The sequence below is a fragment of the Ischnura elegans genome, chromosome 8 (assembly GCF_921293095.1).
Source record: "Ischnura elegans chromosome 8, ioIscEleg1.1, whole genome shotgun sequence".
In the NCBI taxonomy this organism is placed as follows: domain Eukaryota; kingdom Metazoa; phylum Arthropoda; class Insecta; order Odonata; family Coenagrionidae; genus Ischnura; species Ischnura elegans.
Window position 1 is genome coordinate 28,233,173 of NC_060253.1, and position 24,341 is coordinate 28,257,513.

Here is a 24,341-nt window from a genome sequence, read left to right on the forward strand (position 1 = left end):
CAAGAGAGGCAAGGAGAAGAAATCCTGCCGACGATAAAACCCGTCGCTAGGACGAGTTCTCGCGGCGGTGCAGGCCGACTGAAAATTCGCAGGCGGCCGCTTTTTAATGAGCTATTTAATTATGCTAAAGGTTTTTAATAATCTCGCGAGGGCAAACATGGGAGTGTAGAGTAGAGGGGTAGGGAGAAAAAGGGGTGGGTGTTACGAAGGGTGGATTGTAAAGGGAGGTGAGGGGGACTGTTATGCGTCTACCTCCCCACCCTCCCCCCCTTCCTCCCTCCCCCAGAGGTTACGAAACGGCCCGGTTACGACCAAACGGAGGGGTGGTTGGACAGGCGTGCAAAGAGTGGAGTGGGATGGGGTTTGGTGGTGGTGGCAGGGAGGTTCCCTGCGTGACGGGACATCAAACGAAAATTAAAACCTAGCGCGCGCCCCGGGCAGGTATTGGCGGGGCAAAATATACCCCACCCTTGTAGTGTTAACCACGGCCAACAGATGGCGCGAGCGAGGGCTTCCCTTTCGGAGTGGAGGGAGCCCTTTTATTTGAGGGGAGGGAGGCGCCGCGCGTAGCGAGAGAGGCAGGCCTCTCGGCTTGTATCTTTTCCTATTCGGAAGCGCGCTGCGGCGTCGGCCTTGCTTTGTTAGTTGGACCGGATCTCGCGTCTGCGGCGGACGCCATCTTACCCCGCGTTTGGGGTTTCCAGGCACCCCAACGCGGCCCGAAAGGACACAGCTGATCACAGGTGAGGCACTCTTTGCTTTTGCTTATCCTTACCAACCTAAAGAACTTAACTCCCGTTGTGCAACCCGACTCGATCTGGGCGGTAATTCGTGTTCTACCGTCGCTAATGAATAACGATAGCTATGATTTGATTAGCGATAGCTATCATTTGATTAGCAATAGCTATCATTAGATAGCCATTATAAGATAATAGAACAGCAATCGTAGAGAGGTCTCCGCTAACTTGAGTTGACGAACGCTAATTAAAACTAGGATATACACTGTGGATAATTATTCTGGTAATTACTAGCGGTTGCTTATTCAAGTTAGCGAAGAAATTAGCGACTGTCGCTACGATTTGTGTATTATCTTATTAGCGACGAAATTCCAGAAAAAACGCCCAGGTGGAATCCGGCAGAAAATTAACCAATTTCCTTAACCTTTTTATAAACATTCCAAAGAAGATATCATATAAAAGTAACCTAGGTTATGTCCTGAGAGGAGATGACGTATGTTTGAACGAGAATTGGTCCTCTGAACTACCTTCTACCTGTGACTTCCACGCCCACCTGTCCCGTAGTGCAACAATAGACCGGACCCGCCCCCTCAACAATGGGCGTGCGAGAGCTACCTACTCATTGTTTGCGCACCTGTACTTTTGTTTACTTTCATTGTTAAGCCTCGTGTGTTGCTTGCATATATGTGTGTGACTGTTTGTTTTGCTAATATTGCAGTGCATAAATTTTTGCGCCCACGCCTCGCAGACCGGCGGCGCGCGCGACGCGTTCGATTTTCGCGATTGTTGAAAATCGTTCCGTCTCGAGTGTGCCCCCCCCCCCCCCGCACTCATTTCGACCGCTCCCGCGCGTTCGTTTCGATTACTATCGCTCCTTCATTTTTTTTCGCAAGACCCTTTTTTCGCTCTTTCTTTGTTTCGTCGGTCGGTGGTGTTGATCGGTTAATTACGCGGGGAGATGAGGGGGGAATAGAGGAGAGGATAGTCTACTAATAGGTTTGTTGAGGCAGGTAGGCGTGTGGCCTGTTAGGGGAGGTAATGGGTGGAGGGGGGAAGGTAAGAAGGGGAGGAGGGTGGATGGTTGGAAGAAGGAAGAGGTGGAGGGGGGGAGAAATTTGGCCTTGAAACGTTTAACCCGGATTTTTACGATCGGACAGGTAATGCGTAAGTGTTGAGTTGTGGGGGAAGTTGTCTCAGGGCTTTGTAAAGGCAAAGAGATGTTGGTGGTTGAGGAGCTGAAGACTTCCTAGCATTACAGAAACATCTCCTCTTAAGTTTGCATACATCGCGAAGCAGTGCTGTAGTTGGGCTGTTACGGGCCGGTTCGGTGTACCCCCTAAAATCCAAACTCGATATAAGCGTACCCGTTAAACTTCCGTTTTAAATCTGTAAAAAAGAGCCCTACTGTAAATAGTCCCATAGATTTCAGAGAGAAAAATCGGAAATGATTATTTACTTGTTCAGAGTTATCTCGTGGCACAACTTGGAACTGATATTAGAGTTGGAGTTTTACATTTCAATCGCGGCTGGATGAATGATACATGCTCAGCTGTTGGCATATTTTGGTGATTACCGCCTAAATTTTTTCCCAACTACAGCACTGTCGTGAAGTGTATGCAATGCAACATAGAAGCGATATTCTGTATTTTCCCACACTCAGTGATTCGACCCGAAAGTTACTTTGGATATATTAGGGTAGAGTTCACGCCAGACTTAGCCAAAGCAGTGTGATAATCACTCATTCATGGTAGGGGGCCAGTTCGGGGTGTATGAAGACTTCGAACGGGGTTTTGAAGCTGGAACTCTTCCATAAGCAGTCAAGTCATCCATCGACTAATCTGCCACGATCCACAACATAACGGAATACCGTAATAACCAAGGCTAGGTGCACCATAATACTAAATAATGGCGCAATGGAACGTTTTAAGCGATCAAAAATACTTTCGACTCTAGGACGATCATGTAGTCACCGAAATGTCGTTTGCGGTGGACTATCTCATTTAGAGGCAAACCTTAGAGCGATTCACCAACATAATTCACTGGGAAAACACTAGCATCATCATGAAATTCAAAATGGTGCACAAAGGAAGCCCATATTTTCGTGCATACAAAAGGGGGCGTGGTGAAAATGTGATCCTGGAAGCTGCAGCTTCCATGGGTCCGTTAAAAATAAAAAGAGCTCGGTGAAAGCTCAACGCATCGCTATGCTAGAAAAAGCGTGTTGACAGCTATGGATGCAAAAAAGTAAAACGCTCGAGAAAGTGTAGGAATACATATTAGGATATAAGGGAACAAAGTATATTAGCCAATGCTGCTGTAGCAAGGGAGGCATCAGCAAATCATCTTGAGATATTAAATTTATTCTTCCTTCAATATCGTTATCCGAACGCGATTGTAAAATTACAGGTCCTCATTCTTATTCTGTTCCTTCATGTCAATGGGGAAAATTAAAATTACGACTGCAGAGAACGTTACGCATCAGTGGTAGCCTGCTAGCCTTTGTACCTCGCGCACGCCTTCCAAATTCGACGAGTTCTACGTAAGGGCTTAGCGAATGTTAAAAATGTCGCCACTTTGAAGTCAATACCGGAAATCGAAAACCATTAAAAAATTCAGCTGATAGAGGAAACGTAAGTTATGACGAAAACAATCTTCCTGATTCAGTCATTCTGTCATAATTATACAAATACCCAAAAGTTACCGCCCACATTCCATGAGTTGGTGACGTCATCTTAGTTCTGGGACATTTACTCATTTTGGGATCTCCTCATTGTGGAAAGGATTAGCTCACGAGAGTGCAGAATGATAAAGAACCACACGAGGCCCATGAAAGAAAACTAGGAGTAGTTTAGATGTGGTGATTCGTGCGAGATGAGCTTGTGACGTCATGAAATCGTATGCAAAAAGCTTACCATCATCGATTTTCCCTAGCAAATTGGTCGAGAAGAAGCAAAAACGGAAAAACATGGGTATTTTTTCAAAATCAATCACATGAATATGAAATTGGTATTATATGGCCATATTTTGGCCGTTAAATTCTGGTGTGAGGGTGGATGTCCATTAGTTATGAAATCAAGAAGTTGCTAATGCCAATGTATGGTATTCGTTTGAAAGATATATTCTAATTCGCACACATTAAAATCTAAAATATCACTGGTGGTTCTAATTTAAAATGAGTTAACCTCGGGGCCTAACGAAAGGTAAGAGCAGCTAATTATAACCCCATTGGGGGCGAATACAAGGTAGGGTATATGTACCCAAAAATTAGCATCTACATTCGTCACTGCATGGAAAAGTCATATTTTATCAAAAATCTTGACTTACTTCATCAGGCAAAATTGAGGCTTTTTAAGTCCTCTCTAGCATTCAACCTTTTTGACAAGCACAAGCATCCAAGTCCTGGGTTTTATTCAACAAGTTATCACTTACATCCCCTCCCAAAGCTCAAAGAAATTTAAAAATATCTTTTAAACTATTATCTATTTTTGGCATATGATAACTACATCTGCTTAGAGTTCAATTTTTAGCGCCAAAATGATGTAGAATGTATTTTCAGACATGTAATTTTTCAAAAGTTTTAACAGATTTTTCCAGGGGGGGAGGAATCGCCAACCCCGGCCCGTCAAACCCCCCCAAGGCATATTTCTAGCTACACCACTGCTACCCAAACGAGACTTCGCGACAAGCGAGAAGTCGCGAACTCTTGTTTGGCAGGCGATGATTTTACCCCGCCGCTACCGTGGCCGGAAACTTTATTTACATAATTTGTACAGTATTTTTTATTAAATGACACATTATTCCGTAACTCAAACGTTTCCGCGAAGGAAAAAATCAACAGATTATAGCCATAAGTGTTGTCCGAATAGTTTGCATTTATATCGCGCTTTTCATGCCTCTTTTATCTCTTCAAACGTACCCCCTCACCCCGCCTCCCCCCAGCCGTCCCAACTCAGCAGCCGAAATAAAAATATCGGGTTCAAGGGAAAGGGGAGAAAAGAAAAAAAAAAGACCGCGACGACAGTGAATAAATAATGCGACCCAAACCGGCCAGTTTATTGAACGCGTCGGGTCGGCTATGAGCAAACGAGTGTGTATGTATGTATATATTTGAAAAAAAAATGAAAATCGAGCGGCGCAAGGTCGAGGTTTTTTAAAACGCTTATGTCCTTTTTTTCAAGTACTAAAGGGAGAAATTATCTGCCTAAAGTGGCCCACTGGTTAATATGGGTTTTTTATGTAGGAAGCTGCAGCAACTAAAGTGGATGTACATTTTTAAATACAACGGAACCAATTAGATACTCTCGGTTGATTTAAATTTATTTTCGGCCGTCGTTATTTACTTAGATGTTTTCCAAATCTTGCGCAAATATGGAAGTGGGTAGAGGTTATAGAATTCATATTTTTTCCGGGAACGATAAAGGATTTTGACAGTTATCACCATGACCAACACAATGGACTCGCGTGTGGAAATATACATACATATATGGGAGGAAGTGTACATTTACCCTCAGGATGGACATACTTAAGCCTGAATCACACGATACTTGACCTCGAACAAGTATAAAGTAGCATTAGCAATTATCCAAGTCGACCGTCGACCAATAGAAATTAATATTTTAAAGCCTGCACTGCGATTGCCAATTGTTTATATCAACGTTTCAATTCTATTCCATAATTAGCAAACTTTCTCCTGGTTACACATCAAGGGCCCAAATAACCCCTGACCAACTACTGTGGAGCAGTTTAAGCTGTTTTTGCGACCTGTAATTTACCTACATGCCCAGGTTCTGCCATATTCCTCATATTCTTTACGGGTTTTGGATTTTTGCTTACCTGGTTGCAGTGCGCTTAATTTGTATCGCTACTTATTCTGTAAAAAGATTCATTCACATGTCAGTTTCTTTCCAGCGAACGGTAGGCCAGATTGCACGTTTACCTTTTTCCCTTTTTCGACTACAACATTGCAAATATTTAGCTAGCCGGACTTTGATTCGGGCACCTACTAAGCTAAACTAGTGCTTCAGTATTTAAATTTTAATTTTAATTAGATATGTAGAAACTCATCTGCCTTGAACTAAATTGTTCTATTGGGTAATCGAATGATTTTTCGACCAGCTATACGCACAGTTAAGCTAAATATTTAGAACAATTTGTGTTAAACTCGACCCTGCTGGTTCTCCAGGGAAGAAATATTATGAGATTTCATTCCTGGGAGAATGGAATAAAGATTCAATTTTTTTTACGTTGGACTCAAAGCCTAAATACTACTCAAGGAATTTGAGCTTTTGCTGAGTATAGATGGGTACGTATGGGTTATTGAGTTTTTTTTCTACGAGTTGGTGGGCGTGGAGCTTTGCCTGACGATTCGCATCCTTGAGGATTGCACACATTTGGCAGAGTCCCCGAACAGTCTTGCCAATCGTATTTGCATCTGTTGCGGTGCAGGTTGACTGCCCTACTTCACTACATTTAGAACCACGTGCAAGCTGCGAAAGAGCTTCCTCAAACATCATCATCATCAGTCATTAACCCTATAAATTGTTTGACGCAGCTCTCCACTCAATTGTCATATCAGCTTATCCTTCACACTTACATAATTCTTCTGTTTTTCGTACTCCGTCACCTGCTTTAAGCATCTCATCCCGACCCTTCCTTAGCAATTCTAGCCTTCCACTAGTTATTCAACGTCAGTTTTTATGAGACCATCAAGCCTCGCAATATCACCAATTAAGACACCTGCGTATTCTACTCAAGGATTATTTTTATGAGACTTCTTTCATGTCCTAATCTTAAAAAAACACCTAAAATACTTACAACGCGAGACTTTTATGACAAGGATTTACATTAACAATCATATTGTCAATCAAACTTCCAAGAGGTAAAATACATTGATTATTAAATGAGCAAAAATATGGTAAATTTAGTGATGCATTACTCAGTTCCGTAGCCAGAAACTGAATCTGGGACGTCGAGGTCTATCAGACTTCTTTTCACCTACTGGCAGCGCCGTAGGCGCGAATGAATGAACTGTACCGGTGAGCCTATCAATCGGCATCTAACTAACTTATATATAAATTAGCAGGTAACTACTACGATATTGGTCAAAAATAACTAATTTGAAAATAATGTTCAATGCAACATTTCGTAAAGTGATTCTCAATAAGAACCAAGATATTTTATTATTTAAAACCTCAGGTTTGAAAATAATTACAAAATCCGCATTTAATATTTTTTCGATCGTAAAACCATTTTAGCCCTAGGGAGTATCATTGTAACGACTTCATTTCTGTATAATATGTCGATAATTCTGTGGTAGAGAGCTTGTGAAATACAACTTTTAAAACCAATTAAAATATTATAATCAACCACTTTTTTCCAACAATCGTACTGTAGTTTTTAGGGTGTTCGTTTTAGGTGAAATGATATTTAGGTGATATTTCAAAGATTTCGACAGTCGAGTTTGACTACTTCATTATTGTCCAAGCGTGACCAAAAAATTGCTCAATTAGGCGGGCTAAAAGTGAATTATTTATGTTTTTTTTAACGGTGAGTACTGATTCTTTTTTGCGCTGGCATCAGCATGTATTTTTTAGTGCTATACGGGTTTAAATTTTTAAAATTGCCACTGACACTTCCCATGGCTCTGTTTTATGTTGCTAGCCCTCAAGATGGCGAATAAATCAACGGAAACGTCGACTTCGCTCTCATTAAAATCGTTACCAATGCATCTAAAAAAGATTCAACATAATGCTTCATTACCGCTTAAATCCGCGACACGGTCCGGAGCCGCATGAAATTTGAAGCTATGCTGAACCTAAAATCATACCGTTATTCTTAATTATCTTCCAAATAACTTCCATGTTTACAATCAGTGAAAGGTGCCTCACAGAACCATATAAAGTGACTTTCAGGTTTTACAGAAGGGTTGGAAAAAGTTGACGTCATCACTCTTCACAAAATACACTTTTTTCAATCACTTTCCGTCAACATTAGAATCAATTCATATTTTTAAATTAACTCTAGATATATAATGACTCGGCGAAATGCAAGCAATTTCGAATGCAAACAAATTTTAACGAGTGTACACTCGTAATTAATCATCTGCATCACGATTTACGTTTCATCCACAATTATGATATCGCTTCAACAAGTTGGAAGCTTTTTTTTTTGGCTCGTAACTTTATTATTGCAATAATTAGTCGGTGTACTTTCATGAAAAATTGACAAATATTCTTTTTTGACAGATTGGTTGTATTCTATGGCTCTATTTACATTCCATAGCGAAATAGTTGCGACACGAAAAGAGTATCGGGATAACTTTAAAAAATTGAATTTTAATTTACACATTACCTCCGTGCATATCGGCTGGATTTCATAATTATGGCATTGAACTTGACGTGATACATGTCACACTATCGACGTTGCAAGAAACGCCAAATGTAGCTATTTATGCATTGTTCGTTATATTTGTATTATATATTTTTTCAAAAAATCACGCATTGATACTCCTCGTAAATATTTTTCCATTTTCTCTTCACAACCATCGACGGAAACTTTAAACACTATTAGCTATTAACTCACGAGTGATAGTATAGCCAGTCAAAATTTAGCTGCTATATATCAGGATGACATTGTGCCAAATATGTGTGGTTTTATGAGTAGAATATTATGGTCCAACAAATCTTTTTCCTATTTCATCCTTGAATATCATCGTGTCTGAATCTTGTGATGGTGAATATTGCACAGAGGCAGTGTAATATACACGCGTATCAGGTTTTAACTGTGGAACTATGTTATATCATTGTCAAAAATGAGACACGCTAATGTATCTAACGGCATCCCACGAGGGCATAGCTAAAAATTTTGATCGGGGGTGCTTGCGAGGCATGCGGATATCTTATACTGGCGTTTTATTGTCGATTCGCATGCATCGGAAAATCATAAAGATCCATAATTTAGCTATAGATTTCGTTTGCATAATGCTGAAAGCTAAATTAATCGTTTGTTATTGAAAGAGATGAAACATAACTAATTCGAAAAATGGAATGTTCGCGGAAAATGTTCGAATGGAAAAATCGCGGTATTCATTGCAAGGAAAAACCAGGGGGCAAGGGCTGTGAACCCCAAATATCCTCGTCCTGTCCAAGAGCCTAGTCATAGAATTCTATTGGATGTATTTAACGATTTCGCATTTCTCCGAAATTCAAAAATTTTAGGAGACTAAAACATATATTCTATAGTGAACATTAGATAGATACTCAGGTAAATATCCACTTTCGCTAATATTCGTAGACGGTTGCACCTCTTTACACACTTCACGATGTATGTAGTCGTTCTCAATACTAACCGAGACCAATTAAGTCACAATGTTTGTATTTTTCCCTTAGTATACCATGAATTAGGTAAATGGTTTTGTGAAAGTTATTTTGTATCTTGCTCTCGCAAAGCGACTCATGAGATATGTGGCATCAGTGATTCCTAATTCCTCCTGATTCCTAATTAAATTTTTTAAAGGCTTACTCCTTGTTAATTTTGAAATTTTAGATTTCTCGAGCAATTATGAATCGTTTAGAGCCACACGGATATATCATTTTTGAACTTTACAATATTTATAAGTACGACAGAAACGATAAATTAAGAGACGTATTTTTACCGAACAGATTGCTAAAGGAAATCGTTTTCACGACTACAAAATACTATAATAAATACTAGGTGGGTGCTTGCAACTCTTTTTTTTTGTCAACGGATGATGTCCGGTCCTATGACGCGGCTTTCGGGGTAGAATGCTGTTCTAGATGAGAGATTTTTGACATGGGCTATCGATTTCATCTCCCGGCTACGTGAACCGAAAAAAATATGAAAACAAAGTCTTCACGAAGATAAGCTCGGAGCTCTTCGTACGGGGACGACTGCCTATCATCCAATCCAACGAGGAAGAAACGCCGGCCTGTAAGATAAGGAAAAACAGCGTCGCCTAGGCAACGAGCAGCGACTCGCAGGATCCCAGCAGCGCCAGCTGGCGGTAGAGCTGCGAGGCTCACGTGCCTGGGCGGAATTCGCGGAATCTCGTCTTGGCAAACGTGAATGCGAGATGGAGGATGAGGGTGGGGGTGGTAGGGAAGGGGGAGGGGGGAGAAAGAGAAGGGAGAGAGCGAGGGGGCGGGGCCTGGAAGAAACAGCTGAGCAGCGATACGGAAAATCAACGCTATTGCCGCGCGGTGCTCTCTGCAAACTCAAAGAGTAAAATATAAACAAAGGCCACCTACATAGCTACATCTGCGAGGTACCGTGTAAGCTACAACCAGAATGCATGGCGGGGGGTGATTACACACCGGGCATGGAGAACTCATCCTATCTCATGCTAGCCTTAATTAGAAACGCGCTCGCTTGCCGGACACGGGCCATAGGACAACGACATGCGGTTTGACCAGACATTAGGGATTGCTAAGCATATGAATTAACCCTCTTAGTGCCACGGGCCGATATATCGGATTTTGCTCCAGGGGCGAAAAGTGCCACGAGCCGATATATCGGCTCGAGCGTAGACCGGATTTTCAAACTAATATTGTCGTAATAATTAAATTTATCCTTTATCCAATGTATTAGAATATTATAATCAAGAAATAATTCCTTTTTAGTAAAATCAAAAAACATCACATTGATATCTTAAATAGTAACTTCATATTGTGTTTTTTCATAAAGTGCTACAAAATTCTTAAATTTAGGTTGGCACTTTTCGCTAGAACCACCAAATTTCGGTGGCACTAAGAGGGTTAAAGTATTAGTTAATAGTAGGTGACAAAAAGTTAGCGCAGTAACTCATTCATGGATGAGTTATAACATGTCCAGAAACCAGGCTTGGCAAGTGAAACGAAACGAAAGTCAAAGCTAGTAAAATTATATAGTTTCGTACCAGGGAGCGGAATGTACAACGTTTCATGGGAGTAAAGTTTCGTTCCGAATCGAAACTAAACTCCTTGGGGACTTTAATTTCCTGTGGGAGCGAAACTAAACCTAGGCCTCTCACTTTCGTTTCCTTCCGGGTCGAAACAAAACATTTTCGTTTCGTTTCTCTTGCCAACCTTGCCAGAAATGCATGTCTGTACCTCCATATTCGATCTAAATTTGTAAGCATTGCTAATTATTCAAAATGGAATGAATTTTTTTTAACTCTCACTGACAACAAGTAAGATAAGCAGCTACGTTATGAGGTTCGTACACTGTACTAAATGAATTGAACATAAAAAGTACTGAAACACTAGCATCTCATCGAAAAACTGAGTGGATATCAAAGTGAAATCAACCTCAGGGCTATAAGCTAATCATAATAACGAAATTACAAATAAATATTTGGCTTTAAAAATGCAGATATGACATCAAGTAGTAATATTTCATATTTTAAGACCTATAATTATGTTAACAAAAGTATAAAAAAATTAGTACTTGTTTCACCGCCGAAACATTAGAGAACAGATGGTCCTGGCTGGACCTAATGTTGTGCGAAGGAAAGCGAGACATTCGGCGCATCTAGTGATAAATGGCATGGTAGCGATTTTACTAACGTAAATGTATGAAAATATACCAAGTTTATCCGTATCTTCATTTCACTAATAAGCAAATTTCATTTTATAGCTGGATATTTGCTATTTTTTACATTCCGTCTGGAAGCCGCTGATTTTAACACTTTTTTATTTCCCAATTTCTTGCTTTCCTTAAATATTTTAGTCACACGCATGTTGCGATGGATTCTGTAATGTAATACCACAGCGGACGAATTCTTATCCATGCTATTTGGTTTCCTTGACAATGTACTGCATCTTAAATTTCTAATGATTATCAATTATTCAAAATCAAATTATTATAATAATCTTAAAACCTGTTGATGGATACTAAAAAAACTTTGAAAGATAGGAGAAAATTTACATCCAGATGTGTATGTTTAAAATACCGATAGAGCGAGGTAAACGCTTCAACTTCGTAAGAGTTGATACACCCCCAAAGAAAATATAAACCTGAATTCGTGAATTTCACACGCCTTTGCTTTAGTAGGTGCGGGCTCTACCCACGCCAATCAAAGCTAAGATAGGAGTTGACTCAATGGCTGAGTAAATGGTAAAAGGTTCGTACAAAACACGATTCTTCAACCACTTTACAAAATGATATGATAGCGGATCAGGGTATCACAACAAAGCCACTGGAGCGCTTTCTATTCCGTATTTATGGCCGAGAGCTTATTATTCCGATACATGGATTTACTGATCAGTGCCGTAAAAAATTCTGCATTATTTAATATTTGAAAAGGTATGAGTGAATTATGACGTTTGGCGTAAGCTTTTTCCTATGCATTTTATTTTCGACTGAGCCCTCAGAAAAATACAATAATCAGGAATTCGAATTCATTTTTGAAAACATATTGGAAACAGATTTCAAAATTAGTTACATAATATCTATCACATGTGGAGATATTGTGGAAGTTTTTGTTCTGTATATTTTCTATGTATATATTATATGAATGCGTTTCACACGCCTTTGCCTTAGTAGATGCGGGCTCTACCCACACCAATCTAAGCTAAGATAGGAGTTGATTCAATGACTGAGTTTTCGAGTTTATCTTCCGTGTTTCTCAGGTTGTTCATCGCCATCAAAGCATATACTATCTGATAATTTTTAAATAATTCGTTGTCTCGGGCGTGACTTTATGGAATAGGCTTAACATGGTGAAATGTAAAAAACTTTGCAATTTTACGTAAATTAAAAATTGTACGATCTGGGTTTTGATCTGGATCGTAGGTTATCATCCGTTGACGATGAACAGATTTTTTTTTACTTATCCTTGCTTTAAATCATAAGGAAAATTAGTCAGATATTTTCATGATTTCGTCCGTAAAATTAATAATCAAATCGCTTCGTCTTCCACCCGAAATCACTCCAAAAGAAGTAATGTTTTCGATGAAAAAATTTCCCCAAGGCAGTCGAAATCCTCGACGTGAGACGTCGAAACCACAGGTCGTACAGCATTATGTGAAATTCAATGTTTTTTATATTTCATTAAGCAAATTTTAAAGCTATAAACGATATTCTCAATGGGAGTCGCTACCAAATAATTATTTAGTAAAGCCAAAACACCACTGCACCAGCGAGTGTTTCTGATTGGACTGAAAGAGTTCGAACCTTTGCAATGCTTGTTTCTTTTTTTTTATACAGCCAATCCACCCTCAGTCCAAGCTTAGTTTATTTATACATATCCGCTCCTTCCTCGTTCTCAAAATTCCAAAAACGTCCAATTTTTAAGCTCGGATTTTCCCCGGCGGAATGTATATTTGCTCGAGGACATTCTGCATTTGGGTGCATTATTCAACCGCAGCGGAAATGCAAGCGATGAGGATACGTTCAAAGGGGATATTTCCCCCTACAGCCTATAATAATGATAACATCCACATGTGCATCCAGGGATTCATTGAATGCATGCAGTAGGGTTGCTGCGATCGTATATACGGGCGTCGTTTTTTAATCAGACCCCAAAGCAATGAAATGACGATCGCAGAGCGCCGTGCACGGGATCAATGGAGGTTGGGGACGTCATATTACGGCCAACCAATGACTGATGCAGAGGGAGGACAGGAGGCCTGTGGGCCAGTAAGGGCCCCCTTGGGGTATTAAATTTACACTAGATCAAATGATAATTTTTTTTATTTGTCGACTATATACATGAGAGGACAGCCCTTTTGGACCTTTAATTATTATTAAATAAAAACGTAATGCATTATAGAAACTTAACCATGAGGTAACTTAACTAAAAATTTACACAAATTCTTGCTTCAAAAACTTTGAAAAATAAATCATTGGGAAAAATTAGTAATGGGACAACTTTGAAATACTGTTACAAGCCTCAAAATTTACGTAACCTCCCGGACCTCTCTATTATGGCTGGTGCTTTAACACCCGCTACCACACGCCTTTTAGGCGGCTTACGGGGTAGTAAGTTGGTGCTGGGAGGTTACCTACATGGTTCCCCATCTGGCCCCCGAACCCCTTGTCCCTATACTGGATCTGCCATTGTGGTCGGCTGTATTCTGATTACGAAAATGCGCCTGCCAGGTTTTGAACCAGAGAACCTTGGATCACCAGTGAAGCGCTCAATGCATTATGCCTACATGCTCTCCGGTTTAAGCCCTGAATTTACAACATTTTGGGCGCCTGGACTCTGCTTTTTGACATTTTTTCGGACGTCATCTATGAAAGCAAAACAATTTTTTATTTATTTTAGGAATTCGGTGTCTCGGAAGTGACTTCATGGAATGGACTTAACACATGAAATCTAAAAAACCTTGCAATTCCACATAAATTTAATCCTGAAAGAGCTATGTTTCGACGTTACAAGTCATTATCTGATACATATGTATCTGCAAGACAGAGAATAAATCTTTGCGAAAATTATTCGTTCCTTGATGTCCAATTTCAGCGCTACATCAATAAACTTGATAAGCACAAAGTACCGAATTACGTATCAAGGATTACCAATAAATATTCTCTTGTCTCACCTTTTCCGTCATTTGACTTTAGGAGGACCAATTACGCATTAAAGGCCAGTCGTATTTTGTCTTTTTTATCGCGAACGAATCAGTCGTTTAATATTTGCGATATCCTCTTGAAAGTCTAAGGGTGTGTACACAGTAGAAATTTTTCGCCATTTGCCTGCATCGCAAATGCATAAATTTTAATTCTGGAAAAACACATTTAATGAAGAAAATTTTAAAAACTTAATAGACCGGTTTCCTACCATTTGTTTGTATCGTAAATGCAAAAATTTTACATCTGAAAAAATACCTTCAATTAAATATATTATAAGCTTTAAACTTGAGCGACCGATTTGCTGAAAATGGTCTACCTCATGTATCTACAAAGTAAATTTTAAGGTAACAGCGCAAGTTTTAATGGAATAATTCGTCGCGAAAAAAGAGTGGTTAAGCAGGAAAGATTCGCCCTCTAAGCACCCATACTAATGCGTACAATTATTCAATATCTCTGGTTGCCATGGCGGGCGTTCGTTGGAAGGGGCGGGGGGTGGTGGGACGTGCTGCTTGTCTCCATGCGTGTGGGTGGGCGTGCTATACCGCCCCTGGCGCTCCCAGGCAGCCGGCCCTGGCTCCCGCAACCCGGGACCGATTCCGAGAAATAGAAGGCGTGGCATTGGAATGGGTGAGGTTCCAGGCTAGACCCTTGCGGGACGCCCCTTCATTGGGGAAAATTAAGCGTTCAATCGCCTCGCTCCCGGTCTATCACAACGGATGCATGAATACTCATAAGTACAAGTACATATATACACAAGTATCTGTAATAGTTACTGAGTAATCGGTAGCCGCCTTTGTACAGGGTTATCATGAGAGAATGGTGCGGTTTTGAAGATAGTTTTAATTAAAACAGAATTATTACTAATCAATTAATAAATTATGTAAAAAAGCGCCGAGGGGACCACGGCTTAAAGTTTCATCCGACGGACCCGGACGGAGTGTTGCACATCAATTGCTCTCCTCAACGCGCTCCGGCAAGGAACGGAAATCTCTAACATCCTTTCCCTCCTATATTCCAATAAATTACTTATACCTCACCATTCTATTATGAAAATCCTGACTTAGGTCGAATTCCAATCCACTTTGGGGTATACTAGGCGTACTGAAATTTCCCCAGTTGCCAGAAGTCGCGTCACGTTTCTCGACGTAGGGCAAACTTCACAAACAGTAAAAGACAGTATGGCTGGAACAGATGAAGGCGTAATACGAAGCCTATTTAAGAAACATAGCGCACACAGACCAAACGTATAACCTTATAATTTGTTGTAATATATTATTTTATCAACCTAAACTGAAATTTTGGGCTAAAAATGTTATTAAAAGAAAGTTCATTTATGGTTAAAAGCCTCACATAGTATACTTATTTTTGCAGCCATAAAATTAACTAATCAGGTGGAATTAATCAGCGGCAGCAACAATTCACGCACTTGATATATTTTAAAACTCACGAAAACGCTTATCAAGTAATTGCATGTTTTACTCTTTGGCTAATAAGGAAGGGAATCATATTTTGGTGTGAGATTAGTTAATTTTTAATACGACACTAGTTCTATCCAGAAGTGTCTTTATAATGAGCAGTTTGTAGAGTAACATATATGCATAAAAGATTTCAATTTTCCCTTAAACACGAGTATGTTGATGGAACACCTGTTATAGTAATGATGAAGACCAATATCATACTAAATTCAAAATAAGAGCTCATTATGCAATAATGTCAGTCATACAGCGCTTTACCACGGAAATATCAGGTAGCCAATTACTAGACGTGAAAAGTTTATAATCGTGCGGAATACCCAGTGTTTTCGCAGCAGATTGTGATTCGTGGTTTTGAAAAATCCCACCCATTAATAAAAATCAAAAATTTTGCCTTCATTGCATTCAGTAACCTACTGCTGGAATATTTTTTTCTTCAAAAAAATTAGGTAATTTTAGTTAGATACACACTTTTATTTCATTATTAAACAATTATATGGTAAAAGTTAGTAATTTATCAATCTATTTAAAAGTAAGCGGGTTATAGACCATGCAAAACAACTCAGAGAAAACATCAACTCAAATGTGGGTATCTCATCCCGCCAGAATTACTCAGGGTATTTTGAGAACCTCGATAACGTAACTCGTTGCGGATTCAAGTCTTTTCTTCGCGATATTTCTGCCTGATTAGACGGTTGTAGTCGACGGAAAAACAGGAAATACTGTCCTTATCACTCGTTCAATATTTTAACGTCAAGGTTGTGGTGATAGCTGATTTTACCCTAGAAGTTATCCGGAGTACATCGTAATATGGTGTGATACACTTACCAATGGGGTTAGGAGTACGAATTTTATTACGAAAATTAAGAATAAAAGGTTTGACTAGAAATGCCAACCTGTCTATGGAACACTTTGGTCGACTCTATTCCGCTACCAGTCGGCGCCTTGCCACTTATCGATGTGGCGCTGTTGGCTGTCATAGTGTTGTACCTGTTGCTTGGAAGTCAACTGTGCTGACCATTACATCTAGCGATTTGATCGATGGATTTTTCTTCCTCATAGAGTAATCCTCCAAAATCGCTAGAATAGTAATGGCTTTGCCTGGTTTCGCTATTTAGTTGGGCCCTCTTCGCTTCTGTAGCGTTGAGGTGTTTTCCCCCGTCCCATCTCTTCCGAACCTATCCTACCCCAAAGGCGTCGACGGGTCCCTATGGCGGCGGCGCCTCTTTCCTTTTTCCTTCCTCTCCAGCCCCTCCCCGGGTGATCGGGCATGTAAGTCTCTGGCTTGGTTCCCGGCCCCGGTGTGTTGTATCCCTGAAGGGCTCCCCTAGAGCCCTTAATCCATTTGTATCTGTTGCTGGTTGCCAGAGTTTTGCAAACGAGAACCCATGCTTTGGGGAGGCAGGAATTAACTGTGGCTTGCCACTGTTTGTATCACGGGCTGTTTTTGGTCCGTTTTTGCAAGTTTTTCGCCCGCAACTTTACGCACTGTCGAGCCACAGCGTTGAGACCAAGTCTAAAATGTGCGTGCAGAGATGCAGCGTCGAAATCAGCAAACTTTTTTTCTGCAGCACTTGGAATGCTTGAGATAGAGCCCTAATGCGCAAAAGGCAGACAGACTGACTCGCTACAATCTTAACATGCATAGATAGCGTATTTAAAACGATTGAAAAGAAATCCTTTTAATCGCAAATGAAATGAAGAGCAGTGACTTTTTTCTCCGTTCGTTCTGTAGCAAGATTTGGGTTACGGATGAAAGAGAAATTATTGCCATTCACGCTGATACTTAAATACTCTCACATAATTTCCATTGAAAATATCTTTATTTCGAAATCCCTTGTTCTGCTCTTTTACATTTTATCGATTTTATAACACCAACACTATCTCTCAGAAGAGATTTTTAGGAAAAAAATTAAAGAGCTCCAGATTGTGACTCAATTTCCGGTGCAGTTATACATATATTTTTCCCACAACTAGTTGAAATGAAAACTAATATTTAATAATTATTATAAACAAGCTGAATTTTGCAGTATGATTTGAGACTTAACTTGTAAAAATCATTCTTTGCAGAAAATCAGCTTGCGAGTGCTCAGGTTTGTAGTATATAATAATTTTAATAAAAATAGCATCGAGATATAGTTTTGGAAGTAATATACCTCTTTCTTCCGAAGTCAAATAAAAATATGTGGAGAGACAAATGAATGATCATCAGAGTAAAAATGTGTAAAGCTGTGCATAAAAAATCAAGTGATGGTTTACCATCGACTTGAAGTAAATCTATAAAGTAAGTTTAAAGTAAACTTACAATCATCTACGTGTATTCCTATAAAAGACAAAAGGATTTATCTCCTTCAAAAGTTTAAGCAAAACTGTTCCGGTCGAGATATATTTGCTTAAATTCTCATTGAATTTGTAACCATCAGATGTTTGTTTTTTTCAAAAATTCTCTTTAATTTCTTTAAAATAGAGTTTTATTTTCTCAAATCTTCAAGAAACTTTCCATTTCCCTTTTCTCCTCAAATATTATATCCTCCCTCCATCAACAACTCCCTGACAACATGCAATAACGGCAGACATTAAAAATCAACGTCAGTATTTAAATGTCAAGTGTTATAAATCCGAGGAAGCCAATAATATCACACACTAAATAGGAAATAAACAGCTTCATTTGAGGGAAAGTAGGATCATGAAAAAAATATTTTTTTTCGAAATTACCAGCGGGGGAAATTAGGGAGTAGATTAAATATTTATATCAAGATTCAATGAAGCCATTAACTGCTGCTTCAGTGCCTTATATATTTTTTAATTCGGAAATTTTTTTCCATAGCTTGTTTTTTTTCGTCGTCGACACACCTCGAGTGAAGGGTTTCCCGATGTTATGGGGTGACACCTCTCTTCCGTCGGGGGTGATTGAATGAAGAAAAAAATGACTATCGGACACTGGAGTGGAAGTGCCGGAATCAATTACTCGCCTCGAGTGGCTGTTTTCATCCCCGTCATCGGAAATTTTAATCGTGAATGTCCCGAGAGATAATGTTTACGGGAGAAAAAGCTCATTTCCTGTGAAATTAAATTGAAACGATCATTCTAATGAGTTAGTCGTGGATAAAATAGGTGTGGTGTGGCTTGAAAAGGAGTGTTTTTATTGATTGTAAATTGCTGAGGCCAAGCTTTCAACAAAATAAAATAGATTAATATAAATGGTACATTATGAAAGGATGCAATGAACATTGCCATTAAAAATGCGCATCTCTTCTCTCGTAAGAACGGCGTTAGATCTGTCTATTACATAGAATTTTACGAATCAATCATATCAATAAATGGTTAAAAATAATTACTTCACATTTAAAAGGAAACAAAAAAAACTATCATGATTGAGGAAACATGGCAAAATCTTTTGCCATTAAATCTTTCATGGGGCAATGGAAAAATAATTTGCCGCCCCACTTCCTGTCAATATAGCCAAACTACATTACACGGTCAATATATTTTTATCGCCGTTTAGCATCCCCGGAAAACAGATAAATATTTGTATTTCAAAATTCTTAAAAAATGATTTTTATAGTTATTTGATGATTCTAAATGTTCGCACGTTTGAGAAAGCTGAGATGTTACATACTAAGTGAGGTAATTCATTCCCGTGACAATATATAGGTACACTTGTAAAATACCCTTGACAAAACTCGATTGAACATTTATCGGGGATTCCATGAAAAAAATAAAAATATCCATTAGGATGAGATTTTTACGTCTTTCTTTGATCCCTCCTCCACTTTTAACTTTAATTTTATCGCTCGCATACATTCGCTTTAAGCAGGGAACAACTTTTTTTGGGCCCCGAAGACTGGTCGATGGACGGACTGCAGTGCGCGGAAGCAAGTTGAACTCGATCCAAAAATTTCCCAAGGACAGAACCGACTTTTGCAAGGACATTCGCGTCGCGGCGATATATCTTCGTAATGCATTTCGAAGCGCAGTGGTTATTTTTTAAAGACATTTCGCAAGCAAAATCCTTGGACATGTTTAATGTATAGAGTAGGAGCCATTAGTACCGCCATAGCTCTAAATTGATGTAAAGTAAAACTCGCTTACATCGATCACGCATGTAACGAAATCCCGCCTATAACGAGGTGAGTTCCCGGTTATTTGGACTTACCATGTGATAGTCAATGTTAATTTCCTCGAATGTAACGAGTACGGATGATACGAAATCCCGCCATAACGCACTATTCTTTGGTGGATTGGGAAAATGTTACGGGCCGTTTGCTCGAATATTGACGATTTATGAAATATTAGCCGGAAATATTGTGGTGTGCATAGCAAAATTATTTATTATAGATACAACGAAATCCCTTTTGAAAAAAATAGAACGATGGTCCCCTGAAATTCGTGAAATGCGAGTTTTACTGTATTGATATGTTGTATCACTGGTTATACAATTGGCATTAAAACAATGTAATCCAGGATAATTTTTCCTCGAGACTGTTTATTCAGCTTAATTAAAGGCATTTTTACAGTCTCCCATCTTAGGTAAACAATGAAATAACTATTTTATTTACAAGGTATGATTTATAAAGATTTTCTTTGACACTACTAGATCCAAGCATTCATTTTTTTACCCTAAAGCTTCTGTTTTCGTATTAATTTACGATCCAGGATATGAAATAAAACGGAGTACCCTATGATTAATGTATGCAGTGGCTCAGAGAGGGGGGTTTTTGGGGGATAACCCTCCCCCCCAGAGTTCAGAGAATTATTTTATAAAAATATTTTAATTTGACAATTTTTTAATTAATATTTAGGGGGACGGATATTACTCACAAAAAACATCAAATTATTCAACAAAACGACAACACAGCCATAAAAATTCATTTTGATTCATTTAACTCAGAATTTTTCTGGGGAGGGCCCCCGCACCTCCCGGTTACTCTGGTGGGTATTCCATACCCCCCACACCCCCAAGTTTTAATTGCACGTAAAACTGGTGCTTACTTTGCATTCACGACCTAAGGTCTGAGAGATCTTGAAGAGCCTAATCAATCAATTATTTTTTCTAAGCGTTTGTTTTTTTCCCCCTCTCTTCTACGCTGAAATGTTTTCCATCACACATTTATTCCCATAATTTTCCAGTTAAATCTTATTTAGTACCCTTTCGAATCTGTCATCAAAATGGTAATTTCCCCTCTACTCTCCCTGTGCCTTATCGTTGATGTTTATTGATATTCTTGACCTGTCGGTATTTGACCTAGAATTTATGTAAAATTGCTAAGCCAATGTAAAGTAATAATAATAAATTCATTTGTTGTTCTAGGAGTGAACACTTTTGGAACATAAAGTCAACCTACAATGTGTGCGTTAACAATAGACATGAGGGTAACCATATAATCATTAAAAATATGAAAAAACTCAATTGCTTCTTCGAAAACTCATTTAACATTTAACAAATAAGTAAAAAATAAATCAATTAACTCAGTCAGTAAAAACGTAACAAAGCTCAGTCTATTAGACACAATAACAAAACTCAACAACAACTGGCATAAGTAACAACTTTGTCAGTCAGCAAATTGAAAAAAGAACTAAATTGATTCCTCGAAAAAATGAACATTAATCATATCAATAAACGGATAAATGAATTTAATGATCAACATTAATGGGTACCTAACTGGAAAGAAAGTGTGTGACAGTCTTTCTCTTAAACATTTCCAGTGGTATACTGTCTTTTACTAATTAAACAGTAATGAAAACGACGGTCATTGATATGTACTAATATGTATTACTCTTCCTCTTAACAGCAATGGATCCGGCTCCAATTAACATTTTCCTGGGGGAAGCATCGGAAGACGAAGACATACTTCCGTCGGACGACGACTCTTCGAGGGAGCCGGGCGCCGCCAAAGACGAGGAGCAAGACTCGACAAGTGTCCAAGGAAGTGATATTCCATCCGAATTAGAGGACGAGGACGAAGAAGAGGAAGAGGATGTGAGGATAGAATTCGAGCAGAAAGCTGGTGAAAATCGGAAAAGCAGGGACCATTACGTGGGCAGGAATGGGACGACAGTATGGTACAAAGTGCCCCGTCCAAAGTTAGAAGGACCTCTAGCGGGCCCACCGGAACCCTTAGGACCAAAAGGCGCGGCGCTGGAAGCCGATTCTTTGGTTCAAGTGTGGAAGTGTTTCGTGACCGACGAGATGCTGGACATAATCGTGACCCACACGAACGATAGGATTTTGCAGCTTTGTAAAAAGAACAGTGCCGGATACGGACACGAATTCACCAGCAGGACTGAGATATTGGGTGCCATAGGGCTCTTATATTTAGCAGGTGTGTTCAGCACTTCCAGGATGAAGCTGGAGGAGTTTTGGGCCGAGGATGGGAGTGGGGTGGAGATATTTAGAGCCGTCATGTCCCTCGATAGGTTTAAATACATCCTGCAGAACTTGCGGCTGGCCGGCGGGGCGGACTACGAATGCAGGAAGAAGATGGACAAGCTAGCCTGTGTCCGTCAGGTGCTCGGACTCTTTGTGTCGAACTGTGTGAACAGCTACTCGATCGGCGACTCCGCTATGTTGGACGAGGTTAGGGAATCCTTCCGCGGCCGGTGTTCCTTCAAACAGTTCATGCTCAACAAACCGGTCCACTATGGGTTCAAAGTGTACGCTCTGTGCGACGCCAGGACTTATTATACCTCGAACCTTGAGATTGTCCACGAATCTCAGCCCGACGGGCCGTACAAAACGGACAACTCGCCCCAGGAGATCGTCAAAAGATTGGTGGGACACATTAAGGGAACCGGGAGGTGCGTAACGTTGGACAACTTCTTCGCCAGCGCGGATCTGGCAAGGACCCTGCTGACGGAATACAAACTGCACATGGTCGGTAGCCTGAGCAAGAAGCGAGGAGAGATACCGCGGGAGTTCCTGGACCTGAGGAGAAGGGCTCCGTTCTCCTCGGTGTTCGGGTACGCCGAAGGGATGACCTTGTGTTCCCACCTCCCCGAGAGCGACGGAGTCCTGGTGGTGCTCTCCACGAAAGAACAGCACCAAGTTAGACCCGACCTGCCCAAGCCAACTGGTGCCGGAGATACTGGAGAAGAAGATGAAGTCTGCGAGGTCCCTGAAATGGTCACCCACTACGGACTGAGCAGTGGAATCGTCGACGACGTGGACGAGATCTTCGGCAAGTACACAACCGCTCGAAACTGTAGGAGCGTGTCCCTCACGCTGCTCTTCGCGATGCTGAACGTGGCCGGCTTGAACGCTCAAATCATCTACCAGGAAAAGCTCGGAGAATGCTTGATAAGGCGGAGGTTCCTCAAAACCCTGGCCATAGCCCTGGTCAAGGAGAGCACGCAGATGCATCCCACGACAGTCGACAACGGATCTCAGCCCAGGAGACTGTTCGTGTCCAATGTGGAGCCGTTGGTGAAGAAGATGAAGACGGGTTCAACCCGCTGTTCTTACTGTCCCCGAAGCAAGGACCGAAAGACGCACACCTACTGCGGAAAGTGCGCCAGAGCCATCTGCAAGGAACACTCCGAGTCAATCTGCAAAGAGTGCTTTGCCAAGTCGGAGGGGGTTTAGGCGGAATATTTCACGAAAAAATCCCCGTGTTTCGCGCACATCCGTTCATTGCACACATTTGCGCGTGGGTATTTATGCATCCATATTTCTCACTGTGATGTTTTTCTCCGTGAAGGATCTGTAATACTGTTTTTTCAAAGTTTATGCATGTTGATACAAATTTTTTGAAAACGCAATATTGTTTGTTACGAATTTACCAATGGTATGTGTGTTTTTAAAGGCAATAAATACAAAGAAGTGTTGTGAGGTTTATGAATTATCTGTTTCACTGCATTTCCTATAACGGCGTAGCTCAAATTCATGGAAAAAACCCATTTAACCCACTGCAAGTTTTGCAGGATTTTTCATTTAGTATTTATGGCAATCATGATATTTCTTCATTTTTACTGAAATAGATGAACGTCCTATCACGTAATCTTGAGCAAATGTTTCGTCAAAATAAATTTTTTTTTAATTATGTAGGCATGCACCTTCACTATGATCTCATTAGGGTGTAATCCGTAAAGATACCTGAGTTAGAAAGAGCTAAAATTCTGATTAAGGTATAAAGTATAAGTCTCGTTGGAATCAAAACCGAAGAGTCGCTGATATATTATTATAAATCAAAATAACATAAGGACAACACTGAATCTTTCTTAATGTGCCAATTTTAGCATTTTTGGGAAAAAATAATACGATAAAAATATCTAAGATTTTCTATCAAGCTACTACCATTGCCGTCTAAAAATTTGCGAATAAGGAGTAGGCAAAAATATAAAAAGGAATGCATAAAAAGCAAGCATAAGGGGACTTTGTGATAACTCAAAACCACATGTCGAATTAAAAGGTTAGGTTCTGAAAATACCTTTCTCACGTTAGCAGGCGATAGTATTCTAGAATCACCTTAAGATAAATGCAAACCGTATGCATAAACTGATCAAATATTTTTTATTTCACCTTTCTAACATCCTTTTTAGAGATTTGAATGCCAAAAAATTC

At 39.9% G+C, this 24,341-nt stretch overlaps 1 protein-coding gene across 1 annotated transcript; it reads left to right on the forward strand.

The window, feature by feature from the left end:
• The first annotated feature begins 615 nt into the window (after window positions 1-615).
• Window positions 616-23,620, forward strand: LOC124164113. Its single transcript, XM_046541292.1, has 2 exons — window positions 616-743; window positions 21,574-23,620. The coding sequence occupies exon 2, from the start codon at window positions 21,576-21,578 to the stop codon at window positions 23,361-23,363; it is 1,788 nt and encodes a 595-aa protein (XP_046397248.1). The 5' UTR covers window positions 616-743; window positions 21,574-21,575; the 3' UTR covers window positions 23,364-23,620.
• Window positions 23,621-24,341: the final 721 nt, after the last annotated feature.